The 21,811-nt window shown below is 44.7% G+C and overlaps 1 protein-coding gene across 9 annotated transcripts in view; it reads left to right on the top strand.

Moving 5' to 3' along the window:
• The window catches only part of NTNG2 (netrin G2), a 123,804-nt gene that overhangs the window by 75,890 nt on the left and 26,103 nt on the right, over nucleotides 1-21,811 (top strand). For 3 of the 9 annotated variants that reach the window (XM_082207834.1, XM_082207833.1, XM_082207835.1), the window contains exons 4-7: nucleotides 5,533-5,705; nucleotides 9,427-9,447; nucleotides 11,573-11,638; nucleotides 14,268-14,342. In XM_082207834.1, coding sequence (XP_082063960.1) covers nucleotides 5,533-5,705; nucleotides 9,427-9,447; nucleotides 11,573-11,638; nucleotides 14,268-14,342 — 335 coding nt within the window. Of the gene's footprint in view, nucleotides 1-5,532; nucleotides 5,706-9,426; nucleotides 9,448-11,572; nucleotides 11,639-14,267; nucleotides 14,343-16,819; nucleotides 16,892-21,811 lie in introns of all 9 variants that reach the window. The other 6 variants (XM_082207830.1, XM_082207831.1, XM_082207836.1 and 3 more) reach the window with 4 other exon arrangements.

Below are 21,811 nucleotides of genomic sequence, written 5' to 3'. Positions count from 1 at the left end.
AACACCACTCTGTAACCCCCACTGAACTCAATGGGACTTATTTCTGAGTAGACATGCATAGGATTGCGCTGTCAGTTTGTAATACTGATGTGACCTGATATATAGCAGGATTTCAAATATATCTTGAGAGTAAGTCCTAAGCAAACTGGAAGAGGCTGAAATGGACCTTATTGAGCTAAGGTGGACTGGTAGGCTAACTCCGTAGAAGGCAGCTTCCTATGTTCATACTGCCCCTTGGTTTGATCTGTGCTTGCTTCTGTAAGTAGGACGTTTCTCCCTCTACATCCCTAGGTCCTGTACCACAGTGAAGAGATGATGACCTGCAGTGACCCACGCTAGTTTGCTTTCCCTCTATGTGTATGGGTTTTTTTCCCTTCTTCGTTTTTTTTTTATTTAAGGAAATTGCAGTAAGAGACGAAGGCAATGTTCCGTGGGCGTTCAATAATTCAGAGAGTCAGGCTCTGTGGCACCTGAGCTCTGGTCATTGCCTATTCAAAAGGGTGAGGACAGTCGTGCAGAAAACTCTGATCTGTGGGGGCATAAGGAGAAAGCCATCAGAACCCAGACACAGGGCTACCTTGATTTGTATAATCTGGCAGAAGGAGAGAGAGAGAAAGAGAGAACTTCACATGTGCGCACACGCGCACACACACACCACTATCACCCCAGACTGCCATTTGCAGTAACCCACTCCCCAAGTATTTAAGTGTGATAGGTTTAAGTTATTTCCACTCTGTCCTTAGAAGCCCTTTCTGCAACTGGCTTTTGCTAGATATCTTGTTTGTTGGCCACATTTGCCAGCTCTTTGCTCCAGATATCAAATCTGTTCCACTTGCACCCCTTGGAGAACAAGTCCCCCGCTCCCGCCTCTGCTTCCCTGTGTTGGTTTTGGAGTGGAGCAGAACAAAGTGTCATCTGGTGAGTGAGAAGCAGGAGCGGGGGCTGCTCACCCAGCTTCTTCCTGGCCTACGAGTAAACAGTTGGTTGGAAAACAAGAGCAAGGATAAAAATAGCTCTGGCAGGGTTTTGGTTTTAATTAAAAAGTAATAATAATAATGAGGGACGCGGGTGGCACTGTGGGTTAAACCACAGAGCCTAGGACTTGCCGGTCAGAAGGTCGGCGGTTCGAATCCCCGCAATGGGGTGAGCTCCTGTTGCTCAGTCCCTGCTCCTGCCAATGTAGCAGTTCAAAAGCACGTCAAAGTGCAAGTAGATAAATAGGTACCACTCCGGCGGGAAGGTAAACGGCATTTCCGTGCGCTGCTCTGGTTCGCCAGAAGCAGCTTAGTCATGCTGGCCACATGACCCGGAAGCTCCCTTGGCCAATAAAGCGAGATGAGCACTGCCACCCCAGAGTTGGTCACGACTGGACCTAATGGTCAGGGGTCCCTTTACCTTAACAACAACAACAACAACAACAACAACAACAACAACAACAAATTGAAATCTACCAGCAACACACAAATGGCATTGAGGTGTGGGCAGGCTTTGCTGTATCCAAAACCTTAGAGAGTGTGTCAAAAGAAAGGTCCACTCACTGACTATTCATGGTGTTGAGTGCTGATTTTGGTCTTAAGTGATTTTGGCAAAGGAGTTGGGGTAAAAACATAGTAAGTAACACAAGCTATGAAACAGGGTAGCTGCTGTTTAAGCTACCCAGAACTTTTTCTGGAAACAAATAATCTCTAGTTCTCAGTCTGTCCATTTGACCCTTCTGATGGACGTTGTTGAGAATATCCTAATGAAATCCTTTCAGATAAGCATGAGCTTCACTAGAAGATGATACCAAATCAGGCTGTTTTATCCAACTTGCAGAGTATCATCTAAAACGACCAGAAGCAACTCTGCAGAGTTTCAGATGGGAACCTTGCAATTTGAAAAAAAATAAAATAAAAATCCATTCACGTTTAAAGTACTTTAAGCAACAATATGGGAACTAAAATGTAGGCAATCCTTAAAAATTCACACAACTCCAAATTTTGCAGGGCAGTTCCCCAGACAAGTAATGTGTACAAAAATGCATATACTTGGAAAAATGTACATAAATATGCTTATTTTAGTAAAAATAACACAGAGACAAATGTATTATATTAGTGGAAAATGCTCTGCAAAAATGTGAATATTAGGCCAAACTGCATACAAACATGTGAATACTAGGATAAATTCACACTAAAATCCCGATAAATGAGACCCATTTTAAAAAAATAATAAATGAATGGCAAACTGACGTGGAAATGTAATAACCAAATTTAATATTAGAAGCATTAAAAACTGAGAAACCAGAATTGGCAGATCTGCCTATCCCTAATTGCAGTGTAGGTGCCAGTCAGATTTCTAGGGGGAGAAAGCGTTCCATAGCCAAGCTTCTCTCACAGAAAAGTAACTGCTCAGTGGCAGCAGAGTGAGTGATGCTCAGGTGTTGTGGGAAGACAGGTAAACTCCCAAATCTTGTTAAATTTTGAAATGAGTCTTCTTAGTGGAAACAGACAAAGGAAAACAAAAGGAAAAAATCACCAGTCGGTAATTTTGTTTCTTACGTAAGCTGGAGATATACTGTACAATTGGGACCAACAACAAAATATTGCAGCATGGAACGTTCTCTTCAGCATCCTTCTTTAGGTTACTCCAAGTCACGTTCATTCCCACCCAGTTTTCCATTTCTGTTCCACCTGCTTCTCTGACCCTCAACCAGCATTTATCGGCCACAATGAACACTTGATCTGCAATGGGTTTATTGGACTTCTCCCTAGTACTTTTTCAAAAGATTTATTGTACTTATGCAAACTGTAGTGGTGCCCCAGGGCAGGAGCCCCAGATTGTGAGCTTTCATTTTCATTTTAAAGTAAGTTTCTAGCCCTCCTAGAAAGAACATTGTGGGGCAAAAAATTGTACAGTGTACCTCTGGTTACAGACGCTTCAGGTTACAGACTCCGCTAACCCAGAAATAGTACCTCGGGTTAAGAACTTTGCTTCAGGATGAGAACAGAAATTGTGCTTCGGCGGTGTGGCAGCAGCGGGAGGCCCCATTAGCTAAAGTGGTACCTCAGGTTAAGAACAGTTTCAGGTTAAGAATGGACCTCCAGGACGAATTAAGTTTGTAACCAGAGGCACCACTGTACCTTCTAAGTGATTTTTGTGACATGAGAGTGGTGTGACTGCCTTGTATATTAATCCTGGAAACTGAGGAATATTCCCTCTTGTTATTAGACAGCAACAGCATGTCTAACAGCATGTGTGTGTGTGTGTGTGTGTGTGTGTGTGAGAGAGAGAGAGAGAGAGAGAGAGAGAGAGAGAGAGAGAGAGACAGCTTGTTGGATAGTGTTCCATAATCAGGACCTGCAGGACATAGCTGGCTTCCCATAAGGGTGTCAGATGTAGTTGTCTCTCTCCTTTTGTAATATGCCCCGTCTCCCCCATGGCAGCCATTTTGTAGTTTTTGCCCCCAGCACTCTCTCAAAATACAAAATTTGCCCAGTAGTCCAAAAAGGTTGGCAACCCTGGCATACAAGATAGTCTTTGCTCTGGTTCCTCCAGTCTCTGCTTCTTCCATACACACACCCCAATGCCAGTTTATCCTATAATGCACCAATGTATTTTTGGCAAGAGTGGTTTCATTGGTGCCAGCTTGCACCCACAATGGAGGGTGCCAATGTCATGTGACACCGTGACATTGCATGCGCGATGTTATGCAACATCATGACTCCCTGTGTGTGATGTCGCACAGCATCATGACATCCCATGCGCAACGTCGGCACTGGATATAGAGAGGGCTCAGCCCCCTCCTTAGCTTCGGAACAGGCTAAAGTGCTTCCACCCCCAGGAGCCAGCACCCCAGAAGGACCTTGAGTGCTAGAAACTAAACTCTTCTTTCTTGGGAAAGATGTGTATATGATTTATAAGCTTGTTATGAAATTCCCATGGAAACCTTGGTGGAATGCCTACAGCTTACAATAGCATTCCTAATAGAAATTTAAACAAGGATTTAGTTCAACCCCACCATGGTCAACTGGGAGAGCGCTTTGGGTGTAGCTGCCCCAACTTCACTTACTGTTTTTAACTTCTGCCCGAAGAGTATTTCAGGATTTCACTTCTTCCCCCTGCCCCTTGCTTAAATGTGTGTTTATATTTTTGCACACCTTGAGCCCAATTGACACCTGCTTGTTGTGTATGGGTAGTGCTGTTTTAGCTATGTAAGGACTGACACTCAGTGTCTGAATAATAGAGGGAATGGTTTTTATTTATTACACTTCTATACTGAAGTTATATGGGTGGTTTACAATAAATTATCCTTGCTTCTTTCATGTTTTCACTTCTTTCTCTCTTTATTTACTCCTGCCTGTCTCTTACCATTAAACTAGCCATGAACACTGGAGCATTAGGTTATATCCCACTTTCAGGAACCTTTAAGAAGCCAAAGTGCTGTGTGTGTGGATCTATTTTGAACTGAACATGATTGACTATTAACAACTCCAGCCAGCCTTGGAAATGGAGAAGCAATTGTAAATGGGCCCTGAGTTGTAATGAGAGGCATTCTCTGATCGTTACTTGCATATGCATTGATTATTTGATTTGGAACATCAATTATCTGTGTAAAAGGCTTTGACTCTAAAGAAGCTCATGTGTCAAACATGAGAAGGTAATGGAAGGACTTAAAAGTTGACATGGATGGAACAAGTGAATGGAACAAAAATCGAGTCCAGGGAGGGAAGGCAGAAGGCTGCACGACTTGTACTTTGTGTCTGTGTTAGTACTGTGCCAAAAAAAAAAATCTCTGTCCTTTTTTACCATTTGCCATCCATTAATGAAAAAAGAAATTACACTATAGAACTTGTTATACACTATCACTTCTTCTGCAAATGGTGCTGATCTTCACATGAAGGCCCATAAAATATCAAGGTTTTCACCTGGTGCAAAAAGACACACGCAAGCACACAAAAAGCTGGGTGTACCTGTTTTCTCCCTCTAAACATTTATCTAGCACCTGCAGCCTCCCTAGCTGCCATGATTCCTGCTATGAAAAAAGCCCATCAGAGGAGTTACATCATGATTGAAACATGGACACCTGGGAAGGGTGCAGGTTACATGCAGCTGGTGTGATTATTTGTAGAATGAAAGAAAGGACACCTGCAGAACCCCTTGACCACTTCAAAAGCAAGATAAGCACATAACAGCCCCCCCCCACTGCACTTGTAAGAATGACACTGAAATTTTCACTCCTTCTTTGACCATTTTCAAGTTGAATTTCTTTTCTCATTGGTTAACAGAGAACAGTAAAATAAACAAAACAACTGAAAAACAGAAAAATGCAGCACAGCACTGTCTTTAATCCATCACCTGTTTTCGTCACAGTTCAGAAATTGTGGCGTTTTGATGAATTTCTAATGCTTTTATATTGTAATGTTTCTGTGATGTGTCCATGGCTTTTTGTCAGCTGAAATTGAAAAAGAGCATTTATACATTTTTAAAGACTTCAATGGATGAATAAAATAAGAGCCAATCGCAGCCAGTCTGTCTCCTCTGTTCCTCTTGTAGGTGTAAATGCAACCTCCATGCCAATCTGTGCACCTTCAAAGAGGGGAGCCTCCAGTGTGAGTGTGAGCACAACACAACCGGTCAGGACTGTGGGCGATGCAAGAAGAACTTCCGCAGCAAGTCTTGGCGGGCAGGATCCTACCTGCCCCGCCCCAATGGCTCTGCTAATGTCTGTAAGTAGCTGTGCAAAACTGTGCTGATTTTATCCTGCCCCCTCCTCTCCCTCAAGTGGTCTTTCTGCATTGGTGGTACTGCTGAGCACCAGTCCTGTTCGGAACAGGGTCTGCAGGGAATATCAGCAATGCTTGGCCATGGACTAGGACCACGGATAGCTGCCCAGGCTAGAATCAGGTATAAAAATATATCTAAGTCTTCCACGGAATATGAAAACAACAACAAATGGTACAAAAAAAATAAAATAACAAATACAAATTGCTAGGCAGTGATTATTGATAATTACTAGCTCTGGAAACCACAGATGGAGGGAGTGCTCTGGTGCTCAAATCCTGCTTGTGGGCTTCCCATGGGCATCTCAGGATGTTGGACTAGATGGACCACTGCCTTGTTCTAGTAGGCTTTTCCTACGTTTGTATGATCTTATATTTTTTTTTGTGTGTGTGTGCATGTGGATAGATTAGATAGATAGATAGATAGATAGATAGATAGATAGATAGATAGATAGTTCTCCTTCTCAGTGGCGTAGTGTGGGGGTGCAGGGGGGCCAGCTGCACCGGGCGCAACATCTGGGGGTTAGGGTTAGGGGGCGCAAATCCATGGGTTAGGGGGCGCAAATTACTTGCCTTGCCCCAGGTGCTGACAACCCATGCTACACCACTGCTGCTTCTGACACACTTCCCTACACAACACCTCCAAGGCCCTGGTCCTCACCCAGGGCCCCAACAAACTCACAGATATCACCCCTCAGAATCCCACCACAAGGAGGGTTCCTAGAACCTGCTATCATCACCCTGCGCCACATTCACCCCAAACATTTAAAGCCCTATCTTAAATACTCACAGCTTCCTCCAAATAATTCTGGGAGTTGTAGTTTGTTAAGGGTGCTGAATGTTCTTAGGAGACTCTTCTCTCCCCCCACAAAGCTACAGTTTCTACAGTAGCTTAACAGTCAATCCCTCTTCCCAGAGAACTGTAGCTCTGTGGGGGAAGAGAAGAGTTCTCCTAACAACTCAGCACCCATAACAAACTACAGCTCCCAGGATTCTTTGGGGGAAATTATGACTGCTTGAAGCAGTATCATAGGGGTTAAAACGCATGGTGTGAATGTGACCCTAGCCTCTCCCACTAAGGTTTATGAGCAGGTACCCAGGTCTGACGGAGCGTCCTCAGGTTGGCCACCACTGGGTCCCATTCAGCACTCAAATCAGTGGTACTGCACAAATCCAGTTCCAGGTGACAGCAGATTTGGTTTGGTGAATTTTCCAGGGGGTCCAAAGGATGGTAAATAGGACTCCCCTCTGCTCACAGTTCTGCACACCTCTCCTCCTGCATTTGTCATGGTGGAAGAGCAACTGCCACACCACTGGCTTTTTAAGCATCCTAAAGCATTTCCCAAAGATGCCACATTTTGTTCTGTCCTTCCTTCCCACCTTTGAGTGAAAATGTATCGGCTTTAGGGTGATCAAAGCAGAAATCCAGTCTCAAAAGGCCATGACAGGAACGCTTTGTTTTTGCCAGGAACTTGAAGACGTGGGCCCTTTGAAAGGGAACAAACTTGTCAGCTGCTGCTGAGTGCCTACGATCTTTCAAAGGAGCGGCAGAGAGCTTTTTTGGTGCTGACAGGCACCAGGAGCTGCTGGCTCCCCATTATTCCATTATGCTTGCTTCTCACACTCAGAACACAGAGCCCAGGTGTCCTGCGTAGAGCCAGAGTCTGCAAGCTCAGGGCATGGGTGTCTACAGGGATTTTTCTAGGGCGTGTGCAAAGCCAAAACACTGAAACAGGTGGAACAGGCTAGTGTCACACACAATTTGAGAAGAATGGTGCCCATGCATTTTGCCTCATAACTCAGGCTCAACAAATGCAAGGAGCTCATTATTATTATTATTATTATTATTATTATTATTATTATTATTAATGAAAATTGGGAATCTGCAGGTTATGTTTCATGGGGGGGGGGGGACTTTCCTACCTGTCTCTTCACCTGTGAATGGCCATAGCTCAGTTTTCCTGTGTTAGATAAACCAAAGGAAATGAAGACGGGACTCCTGGTCCTCTAATAGTTGCTTCGCACATATAATTGTGGCAGACCTGTCTATATTAACCTTGCGATGTAGAGCAAAAATCCAAGCTTAGGAGTTTGCAAAAGCCTGGGCCAAAGTACGTTTTCAGGAGGTGCCTAAAACTGAGACTGTTGCTTCTTTGAAGGTCAAGACTGCAGGGGTCAGCAAACTTTTGCAGCAGGGGGCCAGTCCACTGTCCCTCAGAACTTGTGGTGGGCCGGACTATTTTTTTTTGGGGGGGGGAATGAGCAAATTCCTATCCCCCACAAATAACCCAGAGATGCATTTTAAATAAAAGCACACACTATACTCATGTAAAAATACCAGACAGGCCCCCAAAATAACCCAGACATGCATTTTAAATAAAAGCACACACTCTACTCATGTAAAAACACGCTGATTCTTGGACCATCCATGGGCTGGATTGAGAAGGTGATTGGGCCAGATCTGGCCCCCGGGCCTTAGTTTGCCTACCCATGGTCAAGAGAGTCATTACAGTCAAACCGTGCAGCTCAACCCACAAAACAAAACTTTTGTTCAAGTTCTTGGTCTTGATGTCACTGGGTGACATCTCAGCCATTCACAAGGTAGTTTCTTAGCCTCAGTCACCATCTGTAACCTGGGAACAACAGCCTGTTGTGAAGACAAAGGTGGTAAGAGTGAGTACTGAGATGAATGCTCTCTGTGTCTGATTGTCTCCTCAGTTACTGTGATTTTGCAGGTGTCAAACCCTCCCCAGGTCTTTAATCCAATATGTTTTGTAACACTTCTCAGCTATTTACAGTTACCATATCCCCATGGTTTTTCACTTCTGCTGCTGTTTTACTATTCCCCCCCCAATTGCTTCCTTCACATAACCCCCCCCCTCCGCACCCCAACCAACCAACCAGGGATCACATACTGGCTTTGATGACTTCACAATTATATCTAGGCAACTCCGTTTAGCTAGGTGCTGTCATGAAGAGCAAAATAAGTTACTGTTATAAAGGAAATAATGTTTATATTATTTACATGAGCACTGCAATTCTAATGAAGCATTCTGCAAAACTGCCTGTCCCTTCTATACCCACCCACTCATACCCCACATTCTAGCTGAGCACTAGTAAGAATTGTACAGTCATTCTTCATGTTGCGTCCACTTCATGTTGCGTCTTTTCGCGTTATGTCCTGCAGCAACCCAGAAGTAATGGAATGGGTTACTTCCGGGTTTTGCCGCTCATGCATACGCAGAAATGCCAAATCGTGCCGCGCACCTGCGCAGACACAGCGCTTTGAGTTGCGGGCATTTCACGTTATGGACGGGCCTCCAGAACAGATCCCGTCCGTAAGACAAGGTACCACTGTACTAAACTTCATGCACTTGAAATGTGACTTATTAGTAATAAGCTGTTATGCCAAAACTGACAAGTATATATGACCCTACCTGGACACAGGGCAAAGTAAAAGAGCGCTAATAAGTTAGGTTATCTGTTGGCTGATCCCCACAGGTCACTGCAGGTTACCTGGGTGCAAACCCCACCTCTGTGTTTTGCCCTGTGCCAGCTGCCTTGACATCCGTGTGCTTATGAGCAAGCTTCCTGTTAATTAGCACCATGCCCTTCTTTGTATTTGCTGACCCTCTTTTTTCCCCTTGCCCTTCTTCTTTTCTTCCAGGTGCAGCTCCAAACTTTGGCAGTAAGTAGAAAATGAAACTTGAAACTCTGGGATTTGACGTGTTTGGTGCATGGTCCCTGTGCACGTTCCTTGATGGGGAGAAAGAGCGGCTGTTTTCACTGTCCATTAGCACCTTCTGGGCAATATGTCTGCTCCTCTAATTGTGCCTCATTTCCCATCCTGTCAAAAGAACCTCCTTTGACTTCAGTAACCTCATTGTCTCTGCTGCTCTGGCATGTTTTTCCCTCCCCATGAGGTTTGTTAGAACAGCAGAAGGGAAGGAAATAAAAGTGTGTGCGTGTTACCAAAATCACCAGTGGATGCCGTGAACTTTTCCCCTCAAGTATCACAGGCAGGACATTAAGTTCTCGCTGCCACTAGGAGAAAATTGTGTTAAGATTTTTCAGCTACAGAATCTGGTCTCTTTCACTTTCATTAGACTAAGGTGTGCCGTGGTGTGTGTGTGTGTGTGTGTGTGTGTGTGTGTGTGTGTGTGTGTTTGTGTATTAAGAGGAAGATATATCGGGACATTTCAGCTGAGTATATGGACCTACTTTTTCCACACAACATATAGTTAAACTATGGAATTCACACTCACAAGATATAGTAATAGTCGCCAACTTGGATGGCTTTAAAAGAGAATTAGGCAATTTTATGGAGAATTAAGCTGTTGATGCCTACTACCTCCGCTGGCAGAGTCAGTATGCCTCTGAATGACAGTTGCATTGGACACAATCCATTTGGTACTTTAAATATACTGTAACTTGAGAAAAAGTCCTGAGAAAACTATCCTATGGTTTCTTTCTCCTCTCCCCATCCCAATCCTTATTTTTGTTTTGTTAGCAAATGAACGATCAAAGCGAGTTACTACCACAAAAGCTACTACCACTACAACTCCCAAAACCACTTCCACCACCACCACTACTACTACCACCACCACCACCACTACTACTACTACCACTACTACCACCACCACTGCTGCTCCTCCTCCTCCTACCACTACCACTGCTGCTCCTCCTACTACTACCACTACCACTACCACTGCTGCTCCTACTACTACCACCACACTTGTTACAACTCAGCAGCCAGGTGGGTGCCAAGCTGTAGTTTGCTAGGCACAAGCTCCTCGTCCCCTTACTTGCTCATGTAGATCTACTAGAGCTGATTCTGCTGTTCAGTCTTCCGTCGCCCCCTCCCTTCTGCAACAGCTTTGTATGCTGCTTCACTATGTTAAGTAGCAACAAATAATGCCATAGAAGGATGACTCTAGCCTCACTAGCTTGCCTCTTCACTTGCCTTGTAGGTGTGGATTGGGGTACGTGGGGGGGGGATTACATTGTGCTTCTGCTCAGTTCTTTCCATTTGTCAGCAAAAGTGCTTGTTTGTTTTCAGACCTAATTAATACAGAGAAGGGCATTGGCAGGACAGCACACATTAATAATGTGCAGCTTCTTTTCCTTTAGGGCTGCAGCTGCAGTAACGCCTTAAAAAATGGGTGCTATGATGAGATGGGTGAAGGGGTGGGTGCTCTGGTGATGTGGCAAAAGGGCAGATGTTCTGATAAGGTGAGCGAAATAACAGATGCTCTGATGAGGTGCAGGGCCACAGGTTAGCCACCACAATTTAATGTATCTAGCCATCAGTCTGAAACAGTGCCTCTGGTTCAAGTACCCATTTCAACCGTGAAGTTCATTAGGTGGCCAGTCATTCCCTCTCAGCCTTACCCGCTTCACAGTGACACCTCCTAGATCTTCTTGGAGAACACTCAAGATATAAATATAAAATATAAAGTACCGGTAATATCCCACGAGCCTTTGAAATGCCCAGGATTTCTGTAGCAGTAACTCTGAGTTGTACTGTTAACATGTGAACATCATTGATTAAAATTTGCCCTCGCCAGTTAGTCAACTGAAACCTGAGCTGATTAATCTACAAGTTGAAGTGGTTAATTTTATAGCCCTGCTAACTCAGGAATTATCTATGAGACGTTATACAGATGGTTATACTGTGCTTTAAGTTTCTCCAGAATTTTTCATGCTAGTCTTTTCCTAGGGAAGAGTTTCAAACACTGCTGAGAATCTTTCTCTGTACTTTCTCTTTTAATGTGCGTGTGTGTGTGTATGATTCTTTTGTACCCTCTGAGCAGCCACTGTTAAGCAACCAGCTGATCTCCCTCCTTCTGTGTCTGTGCAAGAGGCAGAGATAAAAACAGGTATATTTTACAGATAGCTTGATGCTCCTAGTTCCTTAGCTAGTGCTTGCTTTTCTGCAGTACACCCAAAAGCAACAATAAACCAACCAAGGCAGCCCCAGACTGCATAGTATGGGAAACAGAGAGCCCTTCCCATTGCCAGCCATTTTCTGGGTTATGTTGTTGTTTAAAAAAAGCAAATGCGGCTTCGGAAGCTATTTCATTAGACCAATGGTGGTAAGGAGGAGGTGCTTAAACCTTTATCTTCCCCTATCTCTGCTTTTTGCCTTTCAAGGAAAAAGAGCTATCTATTGGCAGAGGTGGGTATGGGGGCCAAGGACTCATAGAGTCATATAACGGTTGATCCCTTACAGAATATGGGGCACTACTCCTCCAACCTCAGCCACCCTACACCTGCCCGATTGTCTGCCAATTTCCTCCTCCTTACTCACAGTTTTGCCCTTGCAGAACTCAGCAGGGAGGAGGATGGAGACAATACTAGTTGGCTTTGCCTGCCTTCCACTCTAACTAGTCTCAGTGGGCATCAGCCAGTACTGAACCAGAGGAGTTGTGGTGGTAAGAAGGCACATGAGGGTAGGCTGAGGATTCTGAGACAGTGCCTCACTCACCCTTATGGACCAGCCTTCATTGCTGATAGCCCTGCTAGGTTGCTTAGGCACTAGCACCTGCCTGGGGGAGCCAGGCACTGGTACCGACCCTGGCCCCAGCTGCTCCCATCTCCATCTCTGCCATTCGCTCATGCTTGCCTGATTGCAATGTAAAACCATCCATGAATGTCACCGAGACACAAGGCTAAACATCTCAGGATAAAGTGAATTAATAATTCCCCCTGTTCTGTAAAAGCTGAGCCAGTGGAGGTGTGTGTGAATGACTAAAAAGCAAAATGCCTCCGGGGTGACTTTTTATTGTGACTCTAATTAAGCCCTTGCCAATTTGACGGGGGCTGTCATGGTACTCTGATTTAACGCCCTTATTAATATCAATTGGCTTCTGTCTCCCATTTCAACAGGACACGATCTGTTATCCACCTTTAAAGTGTGGCTTTAAAAAAATGGGAAAAGTTTTTTTAAAAAAAATATGAAAAAGTATATCCCTCTAAATTGTTTATGATCCAGCCATACTGGCAAGAAAATTACGTTTCTGTCGTTTCAGATTTTTCAGCTGAACACACTTCTTGACCCCGTCTCCTTCCACATTCCTCCTTAGGTTACTTAAATTGAGTTTTGGTTTTTGTTTTTTGTTTTGTTTTTCAAATTAATCCCTTTTCTGCCACTCCTTTTTATATTTTTGAGCAGAGACTGATAGCCCATAAAATTGATGTGGGGAAAGTACTGGCTGCCGAGTAAATTCTTTTGTCAGCATTAGAGATAGGGGAGAAATTTGATTAGGTTCTCATTTAAAGCCAAATTTATCAAATTTTCAATTTCTGAAACAATACAATAACCAAAACACAGGCATCCTTCAAAATTCATAATTATATATTTAAAAAATTGCCAGGCAGTTCTACAACCAAATAACATTTACACAAATGCATATGTTAGGGCAAAGTGTGCCTAAAAATAAATATATTAATGAGATAAACATATAAAAACGCATCATATTGTGAGAAATTGCTTGCAGAAATGCCTGTATTAGTCAAAACTACATATAAAAATCTGTTCTAAGGGAAATTCACACTAAAATGCTGGGGGAAATTCCATTAGGGGTTTTAAAAAGAAAAATTGCAAATTGCTGCAGAAACGTTGGATAGCCAAATTTAAGATTGGGGAAAATAAGAAATTGATTATTCCATCCGTTGTCAGAGATGACCAGATCCTTGCATCCCTAATCAGAGGTGACAGGATCCAAAGGTCTCTCTTTGTGACTTCCCACATGCTACTTGTGGATTGAGCATTAATAGCACTTGATTACATTCTGGGAGCAGGTGTAGGCAATTTATATTTTGCCCAGCAACCCAGCTCTTTCCTGGTGTTGGTGTTGCTGGAGTGTGCAAGAAAAGATGCATCCTTGTGCATCATGGGATATGGCATGGGTACATTTGGCAGGGAATTGTGGCTGAGCCACTGCCCCTCCTTGATATACATGGCCCCTGCTGTGGCATATGAAACATGTAGTTCTTTTGGGAGGGTGCCACCACGTTTCTGGGAAAAACTGGAATCCAGTGGGTTCCACCATGGTTCCAGTGACTTAATCATCATTGTAGGGTGCACTGTCCACCACATCAGCTCAGGAGGCTTCTGGGAGTGCACATTTCCCCTGTTCTGTAAAAGCTGAGCCAACAAAGCCTCCATGGATCAACAAAGCCTTTGCTGGATTCTGCTTAGTTTCTGTGGCTGAGCTGGGCCTCTATGGAATCTGATTCTGGATTCCCATTTCTGGGTGTCTAGTGGAATTCAGAAGCTTGTGGTCTCATCTACTTCCATCTACAGGCAGCTTTAGGGTATGAGCAGAGTTTGTGCAGGTCCAGATGGCCTCACTACAAAGGGAAAGACTTTGCTATAGGGAAGTCAGAGTGGATTTTCATCACCTAAAGCACCTGGTGTAATATTTCTTGAGCCATCCATAAGACCCAAGTAGCAATGCTTTAAATCCCTAGCATAATACAGCTCTCCTGTATTGCTTTTGCAAGAAACAACCAGCTCTTCTGGCGTGGCCCCCTTGCAAGCCAGCTCCTCCCTGGCCAAGACTGATGCAGGAACTGAAGGTAGGAAATACTCTGCTGAGACAAGCTGTCATAGCTAGCGCCCCACTGTCTCGGGGTGATGCTTAGGAGCTGCTTCAGCATATAGTAGAAATGGAGGAGAATTTTGATTCAGTTTGCATTTAAAGGTGAAGGGTTGTTGCCAGTGCTAATCCTACTCAGAGTATACCTATTGAAAATAATGGACATGCTTAACTTCTGTCCATTCATTTCAGTGGGTCTGCTTGGAGTTGGCTAGAACCCGAACTCACAATTAACACTTTCTGAAACGACATACAAACCGAAAGGTAGCCATCCTTCGGAATTCTCACTTCTCCAAATTTTGCAAGATGGCTTTCCGGCCAAGTAATGTAACAAAAATGCATATACCAGAGGTAAAGTATGCATATAAATGCATATATTTGTGAAAACAATATACGGAAATGCATTGCTTTAGGAGAAATTGCATTGCTAAAAAAGTGCATATTGGTTGAAATTGCATCGGATATTAGGAGAAATTTGCACTAAAATGCTGATGCATTTTCATTAGGGGTTGGGGAATTCACAAACTGAGATAGAAATGTAAAGAACTGAAATTCAGATAGGAAAAGTGAGAAGCTGAAGTTGACATATTTGGCCACACCTGATAACTGTTAGGACACCTGCTTTGCTTTCCATGTGTTAACTCTTGCTTTCCACAGACACCCCCCCCCCAAAGTGCAGGGCTTGATTCTTTTGTGTGGTTTCAACTGTGCTCTGCACACACAGATGGTGAGATGGGATTGAACCTCAGGGTTTTGACAGATGCATCTAAGGAGAGTGGTGATTAATAGCAGAAGTGACTGTTCTCAGCTCACTACTGTGGTGATATGAGAAGCCCATGGAAACCAGGCAGTTGTATATAGTTTGTATATAGTTGCTTGTGGAAAGAGAAACCAGTGTGGTATGTAGATTAGAAGTTGTTTAGAGCATAGGGCAATTCCCAACACCCAGTCTGTTGTATGTTTTCTGCTTGCCTGAAATGTGCATGACTGACATTGGTTCACAGAGACCTAAAAATCACCGTTGGGGTTGTTTATTTATTTATTAAAGTATCAGCAATGATACCCGCCCCTTGCCCTTCCAAGTTTGTGCTATGGCACTTTCTGTTCTAGGACAAGAACATGAGAAGCTTCCTTACACCAAGTCAGATCATTGGACCCATCTAGCTCAGTATTGTCTACACAGCCTAGCAGCAGCTCTCCAAGGTTTGAGGCAGGAAACACTTCCAGTCCTACCTGGATATATGTCAGGGATTGAAACTGGGACCTTCTGTGTGCAAAGCATATGCTCTGCCACTGAGCTACGTGGCCCCTTTCCAAATAAGAACACAAGGAGCTGCTTTGTAGTGAGCCAGACCATTGGCCAACCAAGCTCAGTATTGTCTACACAGCCTAGCAGCAACTCTCCAGGGTTTGAGGCTGTGGCCTCTGCTGAGGGTTGAACCTGGGGCCTTCTGCATGTCAAAAAAAAGGGGGGGAGGCAGAAAAGCTTACTGTCCCCTGGTGTAGGTAGACATGAGTGTACAAGGTAACAGTTGCATCATCTATATTGAGCACTGTCTTGTAAGAAAGGAAGGACAAGAATCCAATCCGGTGGAGAGGGAACAGGGCTGGCCCTCCCAGTAGGCAAAGTGAGGCAGCTGCCTCAGGCGGCATAGGTTGTGGATCAGGGAGGAGTCAATAATAAGGTGTTTTGAGGCCACTGCTGTGTGTTCCACACTGCCTTCTCTATATGTCCTCAACTCACCTGATATACTCACCTTGGAGGCAGTAATGGCAGACTCTGTCCCATTGCTGCTAATCTTGCAGTAAGGTTCAACTGACATGGTCAGTTCTTATACAAGGAAGAAACAGGTGAGTGGGCACCATCTTGTTTCTGCACCTCAGGTAGCAAAATGCCAGGGGTTCCCCCTGCCCATCTTAGGCTTGAAAGAATTTTTTTGCAAAGGGCATAAAAAATTACCAGCATATGGTCACATCCATAGCATGCATTTAAAGCACATGATTCTTCCCCTCCCCAAATCCTAGGAACTGTGGTTTGTTATGGTGCTGGGAATCGTAGCTCTGTGTGGGTAAACTACGGTTCCCAGGGTTCTTTGGGAAAAGCCATGTGCTTTAGTTGTACGACGTGGATGTGACTCAGTCTCAGGCCATATACACACCATTTATTTAAAGCACATAATTTCCCCCCAAAGAATCCTGGGAACTCTAGTTTACCTCTCACAATTCCCAGCAGCCTTAACAAGCTACGCTTCCCAGGGTTCTTGGTGCACATGTGCTTTAAATGTATGGTGTTTATGCAGACTAGGTCATTATCTCTCAAACTCCATCTCTACCTCTCTCTTTACCCATCCCAGCTATACGTGAATTCTGCTTCTAAGTAGTCTTTGGGAGTCTTTTACAATAAGCCACAGTACTGCCTTAAAATGAAATATTCTTTCCAACTGCTGAAACACCAAGCTGTTAGGAGCTCAGCGAGACCAGTCATGAAACCCAAGCCTGCGCCAAGGGAGCCTCCCAAAAACATCCAAGGTAAGGTCTGACATTCATAGCCAACGTCAAGAGGGCTGGTGGGCATCAGGCAGGCAGGAGTTTTATTCTCTGCTTGTTCCAAACAATTTCAACTGGAGTGTGAAGCCTGTCATAATAGGTAGCCTTTCACAAATACCTATATACAAATCGACATTGACCTCCACTCTTGCAGCCAGTATGGCTCTGAATGCCTGTTTCTGGGAATTGAAAGTGAGGAAAGTGTTGGTGTTGTACTCAGGTTCTGCTTGTTGTCTTCCCACTGGGGGTATCTGGTTGACTACTGAGAGACTAGAATGCTGGACTATAGGGGTCTTTTGGCCTGATCTAGCAGCCAGGCTCTTCTTATGTGCTTGGATTGGAATGCTGTGTATCGTTCTGGGTGTCATGATTTTGAAAGGGTATTGTAGAGCTGGAAAATGTACAGAAAATGGCAACAACCAAAAATGATGAAGGGGATGGAGCAAGCTGCCTGACAAGGAAAGGTTGCAACATTTGAAGCTCTTTAGCTCAGGAGGGAAAGGCAAAATAGGTGGAACATATTGGAGGCATACAGAAAGTGGACATGAAGATGTTCTTTCCCTCTTGCATAATGTTAGATACCACAGGGTTATTATCCAGTGAGGCTTATTGCTGGGGGAAAGGAAAGGAAAGGTAAAGGGACCCCTGACCATTAGGTCCAGTTGTGACCGACTTTGGGGTTGCGGTGCTCATCTCGCTTTATTGGCCAAGGGAGCCGGCATACAGCTTCTGGGTCATGGGGCCAGCATGACTAAGCTGCTTCTGGCGAACCAGAGCAGCACACGGAAACGCCATTTACCTTCCCGCCAGAGCGGTACCTATTTATCTACTTGTACTTTGACATGCTTTCGAACTGCTAGGTTGGCAGGAGCAGGGACCGAGCAATGGGAACTCACCCCGTTGCGGGGATTCGAACCACCGACCTTCTGATCGGCAAGTCCTAGGCTCTGTGGATTAACCCACAGTGCCACCTGCGTCCCTTACCTTTGCTTAGTGCACGGGTCTGCAACCTTTAAGACAAAAAGAGCCACTTGGACCCGTTTCCGAAGGGGGAAAAAACTGGGAGCCGCAAAACCACTGCAACATTTAAAACAAATATATCTCCGGAGCCGCGATCTGACAGCGGGCGGGAAGGTGACGTTGGGACGGTGCGTGACTAATGCATGCACCGCCCCCATGCGACGTCACAGCCAGTACAGCGCCCGCCACAGTGGGGAGTGTCGGGGCGCACAATGCACCTCTTCCACTCGCTAGTATCCGCCCTGGAGCTGCGGCAAAGGTGTAAAAGAGCCACATGCGGCTCTGGAGCCGCGGGTTGCAGACCCCTGGCTTAGTGCATAGCTAAATAATGGAGTTTGCTTTAAGGTGTAGTGGTGGCAAACAACCTCATTGTCTTTAAAGGCAGGGTAGAAAAATCATGGAGGAACATGGTAGCACATGGAGTTCTTATAGGTGAACTTGAACTGCCTTATTTAGAAAAACAAACTTACTAAATGTTATACTCTAAAAAAGAAAGGGAGGGGGTGCTTCTCAAGGTGACTGCTTGACAGCTTTTTCGTGACTATTAAGTCCATTTCTGGTTTCATTAAGCCTACCCCTCAATCTCAAAACATAACATAACAAACATGGGAATCTGCCTTATACTAAGTCTGGTTACCCCAGTATAATCTACTCCAGCTTTTCCTAAGTGGTGCTCTCCAGATGTGGTTGGATTCCAACTCCCATCAGCCTCAGCCAGCATGCCCAACAGCCAGGGTGGTGGTTAGTGGATTGCAGCAACATCCTGGGGTGGGGAGGTGGGGAGAACCAAGTTGGTGAAGCTTGGTCTACTCTGACCAGCAGTGGCTCTCCGGAGTCTCAGACATCTGGTAGCTGATCTTTTTACAACAGACCTAGAGGGGATTATATCTGGGGCCTTCAGCATGCAAAGTGCATGCTTTGCCATCATGCTATGGAGACCCCTCCTCCTAAGCCCCTTTCCTCAGACCATCTGCGAGGGAGAACAAACAGCACTGAGTGCAAAAAGGTGGCATAGTTGTGGCACAGCCAGTTGCTGAAACATGGGATGAAAATGCTTTAATTAGAAGCTCCTTTACCCAGGGCATCCAGGAACACCGCCCCTTCCACAAGCCAATCAGAGGGCGAGAGTAATTAGGCTAATATGCCATCCTGGTTTGACACAGTTAAACCTAATTAGTTGATCCTGTGATTCTTAACCCTTCTTCTCCCACATCTCCTTAAGCCGTAAGGGCTAAGCCAGCTCAAGGCTCCAGAAAGCTTTCCTCTCCCGGTTGGTTCAAACCTGGATGTCAAGTTGCAAAAGTGAAAAGGGTGGAGAAAGAATAGCTTTTAAAAATAAGATGTAAAGGAAAGAAAAATGGCTCAGTGGCACCTGTGCAGAGCAGGTGGGGGAATAAACACAGGTAGAAATGTGACGTTAGCAGACATTTCTCTTGCCACGATTCTCATACATTCATTAACACACTCTCTCTCTCTCTCTCTCTCTCTATATATATATATATATCCTGCTTGCTTGCTCGAAAGAAAGCCTCTAAGTGAGTTACAAAGAGCAATCTATTCTTTTTTTACAAAGAGCAATTAAAATATGCATTAAAAATACTAACAAAGGTAAACATTTAAAACAAATTGACATAATTTTTTAAAAAATCAAAATATAAATCAGCAATTTTAAAAGAATGACACATAGTAAAATTACATATTAAAGCCCACCTTGCCAAAACAAACAAAGATGGTTTTAATTAGCAAGCATTGAAAACAATGCAGCAAAGTTGTCTGGCTAACATCAACAGGCAGGAGATGCTAAGGATTGAACCTGGAACAGCCTCGATGCAAAATGAATGCTCTATCAATGAGCAGATGCTCTACTTCTGAGTTCTGCATCTGAGTGCACAATTCCTTGAGCCTTGCTCCAGGTTCCCCCACTAAAAAGGTAAAGGACCCCTGACAGTTACATCCAGTCACGGATGACTCTGGGGTTGCAGCGCTCATCTTGCTTTACAGGCCAAGGGAGCCGGCGTTTGTCCACAGACAGTTCTTCTGGGTCATGTGGCCAGCATGACTAAGCCGCTTCCGGCAAACCAGAGCAGCACACGGAACTGCGGTTTACCTTCCCGCCAGAGCAGTACCTATTTATCTACTTGCACTTTTTTGGCGTGCTTTCAAACTGCTAGGTTGGCAGGAGCTGGGACCGAGCAATGGGAGCTCACCCCATTTCAGGGAATCGAACCGCCAACCTTCTGATCAGCAAGCCCAAGAGGCCCAGTGGTTTAGACCACAGCACCACCCGTGTCCCTTTCCCCCACTAGGGCTGATATAATTAACAGGGATGTGTGACAGGGTCTTTTTGGTGGAGGCCCAACAGTTGTGGAACTCCCTCCCATGTGAGGTCACTAATGTCCTTTTAGGTAGGCAGGTCAGGCATTTCCATTCTGCCAGGTTTTTAATATGTGTGAATTTTATCTGCTTATGTTCTTGTGCCCCCCCAACTCATGTTTTATGGTGGCTGAAATTGCTATTTTTACTTATTTATTATTATTGTAAATTTGAAGTGCGGTTTTATTGTCCCGCAGGCACTTCTTAGAACCAAGAGGTGATATAGAATGGTTTAATGAATAATTAAGAGGAAATAAAATAAGAGGCTCCATGCCCTCACCCAAAATTCTTCCACCCCCCTGCCAAAACTTGAGGGATCAGACAGGGTATTACTTGAATGGCAGAGAAATTCCCCATTGGCACAATTTTGACTCTTTTTGTTGGGCTTGGCAGACAGATGTTTATTTCAACACCCCAGCTGGGGAGTCTGGAGTTTTATGTGCTGTAACATCCCAGCTTTTTAGTCCACAAGCGCCCAACAGCAGGATTCAGAGCAAAAGAACTGCCAGGCTCTGATCACTGGATGATCAAATACAACACAGAGACAAGGATTGGCAGGACAGTTGCTATGGCAACGTCCAGGTAGTAAGGCTTTCTTTGCCCTCCCGTGGATTGGAGCCACCTGGCTCAGAAGGCATCCCATGGTCCACCTGTTTCAGAGCTGTCAGGGGTCAGAGGGATATCAAGTCTGGTTCATGGCTTTGTGCTGCTTTAATTTCCTCTGATCTCGGAGGCTGTGTGAAATGAGGACAAGGGCTCCGGGCACAAAGGCATGGCATCCAATGGCCAAACACAGAAGCTGGCTTACTTGGAAGACAGAAACCGTAACTGCTGGTGGCTTTGCAATCCCTGCAGATGCCAGTTATTTTGCCCTGCAGTCATTTTGGGAGTCTTACATGGGAACATAGCAAGCTGCCTTATCTTAAGTGAGGCCATTGGAAAATCCAGCTTAGCATCACCTATGATGAGGGGAATCAGCTTTCCAGGTTTTCAAACAGGGGATATTCCAAGCCCTAACTGGATATACAGTGGTACCTCAGATTACAGATGCTTCAGGTTACAGACGCTTCAGTTTACAGACTCCGCTAACCCAGATATAGTACCTTGGGTTAAGAACTTTGCTTCAGGATGAGAACAGAAATTGCACGGCGGCAGCAGGAGGCCCCATTAGCTAAAGTGGTACCTCAGGTTAAGAATAGTTTCAGGTTAAGAACAGACCTCCGGAACAACTTAAGTTCATAACCCGAGGTACCACTGTACTGGGGGTTGAACCTGGGACCTTCTGCATGTAGGCTAGATGCCTATCACTGAACTACAACAATAAAAAAGAAAACTAAGAAGAGATGTACTCCAGAGTGGTTGGGCCTGCATGAGATAGCTCAGTTGGTAGAGCATGAGACTCTTAATTTCAGGGTCATGGTCGAGCCCCACATCAGATTTCTGCATTGCAGGTGGTTGGACTAGATGACCCTTGTTGTCCCTTCCAACTTTACAATACCATGAGTACAT

This window comes from Podarcis vaucheri, assembly GCF_965113315.1.
Source record: "Podarcis vaucheri genome assembly, chromosome: Z".
Taxonomy (NCBI): Eukaryota; Metazoa; Chordata; class Lepidosauria; order Squamata; family Lacertidae; genus Podarcis; species Podarcis vaucheri.
This window is presented reverse-complemented; position numbering and strand designations above follow the sequence as displayed.